The 6,864-nt window shown below is 30.5% G+C and overlaps 1 protein-coding gene across 1 annotated transcript; it reads right to left on the reverse strand.

Moving 5' to 3' along the window:
• Positions 1 to 1,003: 1,003 nt before the first annotated feature.
• On the reverse strand, positions 1,004 to 6,067 carry LOC111054200. Its single transcript, XM_022341180.2, has 4 exons — positions 5,645 to 6,067; positions 4,875 to 4,973; positions 3,255 to 3,577; positions 1,004 to 1,255 (listed from the first exon to the last, which is right to left on the reverse strand). Exons 1-4 carry the CDS (start codon positions 5,909 to 5,911, stop codon positions 1,165 to 1,167), a joined length of 780 nt encoding a protein of 259 aa, XP_022196872.2. The 5' UTR covers positions 5,912 to 6,067; the 3' UTR covers positions 1,004 to 1,164.
• Positions 6,068 to 6,864: the final 797 nt, after the last annotated feature.

The raw sequence follows: 6,864 nt of genomic DNA on the forward strand, positions 1-6,864 counted from the left end.
GTGCCATGCAAGGAGCGTTCCGTCACAGACAAAATATACTGGCCGACAAATGTTGACCTGGACGTGCATGGCACGGTCCGTGCTTGGCCGGTGACGGAACGGTCTAATGGGTGTATTACATATCAAATGATGCAAAGAATATTTTTTTGCATGTGTCGGTACGGGCACGGTCATGGTATGATACGTTCTAGTGGGTTCGAACCTTTTTTTTTTAAAATCAAATTGAATTGAGTGATTGTTTTTCAGACAACTGGAAAGAGTTAGAGGTGGCATGAAAAAGGTTATGTGTGGCTTTGAATTTATTGGAGGATAAAAATTAATGCTATTTTATGCAGGAGATTCCAAATGAATAAAATGAAGTAATTTTATACTCTTAAATTTTTAATATTAGATTAAAATTTTGTTTTTTATAAAAGGTATTTCACTAATCATTGAAGTTATTCAAACTGTTGTTCCGTTGACACAGAATATGCATGTCCATATCCATAAACGATCCTGAAAAACGCTCTTAGTCATTTCAATCACGCTTTGAAACCAATTATTGCAATCATCAAATCAGAAACTAGAATAGAATCGTTCTGATTGGATTATGTTATTGGTTGTTAGCCAATAACAGCATAGAGAAACGATAGCATAGTAGATATCCCATGGTATAGGGCGTTTATGTCGCAAGTTTTACTGTTATCCCATGCCGATAGTTCACATAGTTCTTTCCTATGCAGCTGTGTGACGCTGGTAGTCTCTCAAATTGTGCCGTTCATACACTCTCACCCCAACAAAACAGTAAAAATTGACAATAATCGACTTGAGATAACAGTAAAAGTTGCGACATAAATTCCCTATGCCATGGGATATCTACTTATGCTATTGTTTCTCTATGATAACAGCCAATGCATGCTTGTTTTAGAATCGTTTTGTTTAAGAAATGTTTTAAGAATCGTTCATGAACAAGGTCCTTAGAATATGTAGGGTTCAAACTAGGATATTAATTAAAACACAATAATTTACAGAAGGGTATTTGGTTTTACTCCTTTTTGTATTGACAACTTTAGAGATTCTATTCAGAAGTTTGGCCTGATAGTAGTGGTATTAATATTTCTGTGCTTTTCTCTTTGGGCATTAATTCTCCTCAATCAAAAACTCTACTGGATCAAAGAATAATCTTCAATTAGATGCCTCATTTGTTGCAATCACATCCGGAAGTTGGGTATTGCTTCTTGTACGTGCTCTCGTCAACATACGGCTAATATTGTCCCTATAAAACCAAAAAACAATTACAAAATTGCAATTTTTTTCTATGTAGCAAACGACACTGATGTGAAAACATTGGTAGATAAAATACTAAGGCAATTCTTGTGTAATGTTTTCTATCCAATTAAAAACAGAGTGAAAACAAATTTCTTCAAAATGATTAATTTAGTGTTTCATAAATGAAACATATATTTTCTAAAATTTCTTTAATTCCCTCCCCCCATTTCAAGCTTTTCTATTCTGAAAAACTTTGAACAACATATTTTTATGAAATAGGAGCATAATAGAATAATAGGGGTATTCACAAAGTTGTTTTAGCCAACTAAAGTGCTATTTGATAACTCTGGATTGTGAACGCCCCATCTTAATCCATCTGCTATTAGCTAACTGCAGTAGCGATCCAGGCGGATAATTTGTGTAACTCAAAGTTTATTCTAACTCAAAAGTAAGATTATAAACATATGGCTGCCGTTTTAACAGAGATAGCTAGAGTTGGCAGACTCAAACCTGTGCTATCTCGTCTGTTAATTTTTTTCTAACGTACCACTATAGCATTGAGTTAACACAGACTTAGCAAATAGCTGGAGATAGCGAATAGCGCGACTTAGCCAGCTAACTCCAACATTGTGAATACCCCTATTGTATTATATTGAATTTTTTAAATATTATTCTTTAATGAACGACATAAAATCAACATGAGTTCCTAATTTTGTTGATTTGAAAAAGCTTAAAAAGTGCATGATCTTGAATATCTCTCACGTAATGTACCCTCATAGAAAGGTTGTGCACATGACAAGTACGGTACAGTATCTCTTCCATTAAATTTTACATGCTTGTATGTACATTTTTGTAATTGACACTTCTTAGTAAAAGTGAATATTGGTTGTGAATTTCTTCAGCATTTTAGTATCAAATGTGAGCTTAAATGCCTTAATTGTCATATCAATTTGAATCTTATAAATTTTCAAGTAGTTTGTCAGCGTTTCAGTTTTTTGCTCAGTAATTAATTTTTCAATTAGAAATAATTGTTATAATGTGTGTTATCAAATCAAGTATCAAAAATGTGCAAAATCCTGTTTTGATAACTTTGTTGAAAATTCAAAGTACCTATTATCTTGTGCCACTATTGTCAATACAATCATTTTCACTCACTACAAACTGAAATCAAATCTAAAGTTAGGCCTATATTAAGGCTGTGCAAAGGCTAAAAATAAACTTTCTACTTGTGATATTTTTCAAAGTTTTTCGATTTGTATATCATCAAGCTATGAAAATGAAAAAGTTTTCTCAGGAAAACGTTTTTTCCCGATCATTATTTTCAAGATATGGGCGCCTGAAGTTTGAATTTTTGTGACAGAACATTTCAAATTTGGTAAGAGATACATCCATGAGATATAGAAGATGGATCCTTCATGGTATTGTTGGTCTAGTAAAATATCAATTTTTGAAAAAGTTATTCATTTTATCAAAAATAATTCAACTAATAGTTAGCTATTTTTGACTGTTTTTAAATTGGATAACTATATTAAAAATTGATATTTTCAAAAATTTTTTGTTCTACTAGATTGACAATACTATGAAGAATCTATCCTCTAAATCGCATGGATTTATCTCTTACCGAATTTGAAATGTTCTGTCTAAGTTTTTAAAAATAAAAAAAAATTCAAAGTTTTTCGATTTGTATATCATTAAGCTGTCAAAATAAAAAAGTTTTCTCAGGAAAACATTTTTTCCGATCATTAATTTTTGAGATATGAGCGGCTAAAGTTAAAATTTTTGGGACAGAACATTTCAAATTCGGTAAGAGATAAATCCATGCGATTTGGAGGATAGATTCATCATAGTATTGTCAATCTAGTGAAACAAAAATTTTCTGAAAATTATCAAATTTTAAGATGGTTATCCAATTTACTAACAAATCGAAAAACTTTGAAATTTTTTTGTTATTTTTAAAAACTTAGAAAGTTTATTTAGCCTTTGCACAGCCTTAACCTTAAACTTACTTCACGTTGTCATTTCCATCATCTTGTGAGTTTTTTGAATACTTGTTATTCTTTGAGCTGGTAAACCGTTTTCCGTTATTCTTATAGATTATTGATAAGCCATCATCGGGCTCTATCCTGGTGAATACTTTTTCCACGATTGTATCACTGCTTCTTAATTTTCTAACAGTTGAATACAGAATATAAGATGCCATACTGATGGCTATTGAACAACACAACAGTTCAGTGAACGGTCTTGGTTCATTATTTTTTCGGTTGAAAAATAAACTGTTCAAGAGATATGTATGTTCAATTTGTTCGTAGTCCGTAGGAAAATAATTTGTCTGAAATAGATAAATTTGTTATAAATTGTTTAGGCTGTTGAGAGATTTAAAAGAAGATATGATTCATATCAAAGGTCTAGTGGTAAAGGAAGTCTAAAACTCCGCCTGATAGAGATTTTTTTCTTGTCAGTTTTCAATTTACACAATGTGATAGGAGTGCTCTTTTACTCTAACATTTCTGCTGAATTCATTTCATTCCATTTATTCATAGACAATTATAGATACAATGCAGGTAAAAACAACAGGCATTCACCCAAAACTGCTTTAAACCTTAATTTGGAATACACAGTTTAGAGGTTATGTAAATGATAACTTAATTCACACATTATTTTGAGTCCAAAAAATGTATTCAATGTCCATATATGAACCCTTGAGCTTGTATTTGGCTGATTGGACATTGAATACATTTTTTGGACTCAAAATAATGTGTGAATTACGTTATCATTTACATAACCTCTAAACTGTGTATTCCAAATTAAGGTTTAAAGCAGTTTTGGGTGAATGCCTGTTGTTTTTACCTGCATTGTTTCTATTATCTATGAATAAATGGAATGAAATGAATTCAGCAGAAATGTTAGAGTAAAAGAGCACTCCTATCACATTGTGATGATTATGATGATGACGATGATTATGATATTTTATAAAAGTGGACATACAGTATTAGGTGGCATCTCAATTTAAAATTAGAAGCTAAAAGTTTGCCCATAGCGAAGTTCTTGTTTTTCAAGAATATAAATCTAATTTTTAACCAATTAGTAGCCTAACACTAACTTTCGTTCTCTGTTAGTTTATGAAATTTCAGAATCAATTAATTTGGGGAACAGTCAATTATAAACTAAAAATAATTGAGGTGGTTCCAGTTTCTGCGGTATAGTTATTGTTTAAATAATCGATATAGTATTTTTAGTTTTTTGTTTAGTTCTTGTGGAATTTAATCATGATTTAAAATTAACAGGCTTTTGTGCAACCGGGCCTATGACTAGTATTATTTAGTACTAGCAGGTAACCCGTGCTCAGCAAGGGTCTAATTAAAAACTTGACAAACTGGAAACTTGATCGGTACTGAAATCTTGAAAAAATTAAAATAAGCCTAGGTAACAATCCTAGGAGAATAATTATAAAGCTATATCGAAAATCTCCAGTTAATCAGTTGAGTGGTTCAGACGTGATGATGCGTCATTCGTAAATTTCCTATCCCGTACGAGTATAAGCTGATTCTTTCCTTCATTATATCGATTGAATATATTTATGTCACCTGTTATAGATAGCATATTATGTAAAAAAATAATATACTAACCGCTAATATAACGAATCTTGAGATGATGCAATATAAAAACTCTTGACATCTTAACCATGAGAACAAGCTGACTTGAACTACGGGTGTTGTCATTAAAATCTGAAAAATAGAAGCAAGATAATATGTGGTTTCATTGTTTTTGGTGGAATTGTTATTTTAATAAAATAACAACTATTTAATAAATATTTTGAAACTTGGTATAAATTAATTTGCGTTAGCCTACCACAAGAGTTAACCAAAGAATTTATGGAGTAATAATAATAAAATAATAATATCGAGTGACCTGGCTGGCTCAGGTCTGGTGTCAGAGTTTTCAGGTCGCAACTGATCAATTTCAGGGCCTCTGACATGACCTAACAACTGCTTTTTAGGCAGCCGGGACCGACTGCTTAACGTGTCCATCCGAAACACGGGAGTGGCCCGAGATAAATATCTTGCCCGGGCCGGGATTTGAACCCGGGCCTCTGAATCATAAAGCCAGCATCTGATCCACTCGACTACGGCCACTTCATGGAGTAATGAAAAGATTTTATAAAAATATGTATTTATATTCGAATACATTTATGTCCGTAAACAGCTAAAAACTTTCCTTCAATTTCCTTACCATGGATGCGGTACTCAATCATTCAAATCATTCTTACATAATATTTTATAAATGAATTACTTATCAAATTCAATTATCTTGAATTGAAAAATTACTCATTACAATCTGTGTAAATAACTCTGCTATACCTATACCGTATAAATTAAAACAAAATTTATCCACTTACCTTGAAAACAATTCGGAGTTTATTATTTCCATTATTCATTTTACGAATAGTATTTCTTGTTTTATGATTAAATAACAGCCACACAGTTACAATAATAATGAGACTAGGAATGGCATGATAAAACTTGTCACTAAGAAGAATTGATATGAATTCTATAATATTGTCAATTGCTGTATTAAATGGTGATGAGAGGCCAATTATAAAATTAGTTTTGGCTTTGCTGCAGCAAGATTCTTCTCCATAAAAGGAATCGGATTTGAAATTCATGGTTCAAGAAAAAGTTGGTTGAGGAAGATAAAAAATATTTTAAATGTTGTTGTTTGTCATGTACAAGCATAACTGAATGTATACGGTAATATTTATTTTCATCATCTGACTTGAATCTGACTGTTGGCTCCAATGTACCTAGAATACTTCTAGGTACCTTGGCTGGTTCTACTCAAGATACCGTACCTAGAATTCATTGTATTCTAAATACATTTGTTCTACTGCACTAGCTATCATATTATCTCTTAGTGAATAATTATCAATAATCCGTAAAAATATTTAAATACTGAAAAAAGACCAAAGAATGACAGCCAGTTTATTCTCGACATTTTTAAATGTTGATGGTGTTTGTGCCAAAAAGGGATTTTCTTTACGTGTCGTTTTTATTTGTAAAAATATTTTCTTGTGTCAAAAATAATAAATAAAATTTAAAAAATTATTCTAAAACAACTAGATAGATAGATATAGGTTACAATAAAAATTATTTGAATGCTTTTTATGAACAACTATTTTAATAAAACGAATAATTCATAAATAAATGTTTAATATGTTTATATTCATTTATGAAAAATTACAAAATAGAATTATAGTACCTTTTTTGAAATCAATAAAATAATATATTAAAAATACAAATTATAACAACTAATTTGATGAAGAGGGTGTGGATCACTGAAACTAGTTGTTATAATTTGTATTTTTAAAAATCACTTCACTTATATGGGCTACTTTTCTTCAAATTAATAAAAACAATTTAAAAACTTGTAGTACCCTTTATTAAAGACTTTAAAATATTTTTAAAAAATATTATACTTGAAAATAGTTAAAGGGTACTAAAAGTTTTTATATTGTTTTTATTAATTTGAATTTTTAATCCATCATTTTATTGATTTTAAAAAAGGGTAATTTCTATTTTATAAATGAATATAAGTAGCCCTGAGTTCATACATTTGAAA

This window comes from Nilaparvata lugens, chromosome 10 (genome assembly GCF_014356525.2).
Source record: "Nilaparvata lugens isolate BPH chromosome 10, ASM1435652v1, whole genome shotgun sequence".
Lineage (NCBI taxonomy): Eukaryota > Metazoa > Arthropoda > Insecta > Hemiptera > Delphacidae > Nilaparvata > Nilaparvata lugens.

Bases quoted from the DNA above. Each gene is read 5' to 3' on its own strand.
- LOC111054200 (XM_022341180.2), bottom strand. From the start codon at position 5,911: ATGAATTTCAAATCCGATTCCTTTTATGGAGAAGAATCTTGCTGCAGC. The intron at 3,578-4,874 runs GTTAGTATATTA...TATCTATTTCAG, and splicing joins CAAGATTCGTTATATTAGCG to ACAAATTATTTTCCTACGGA. The intron at 1,256-3,254 runs GTAAGTTTAAGG...TTGGTTTTATAG, and splicing joins GATGGAAATGACAACGTGAA to GGACAATATTAGCCGTATGT.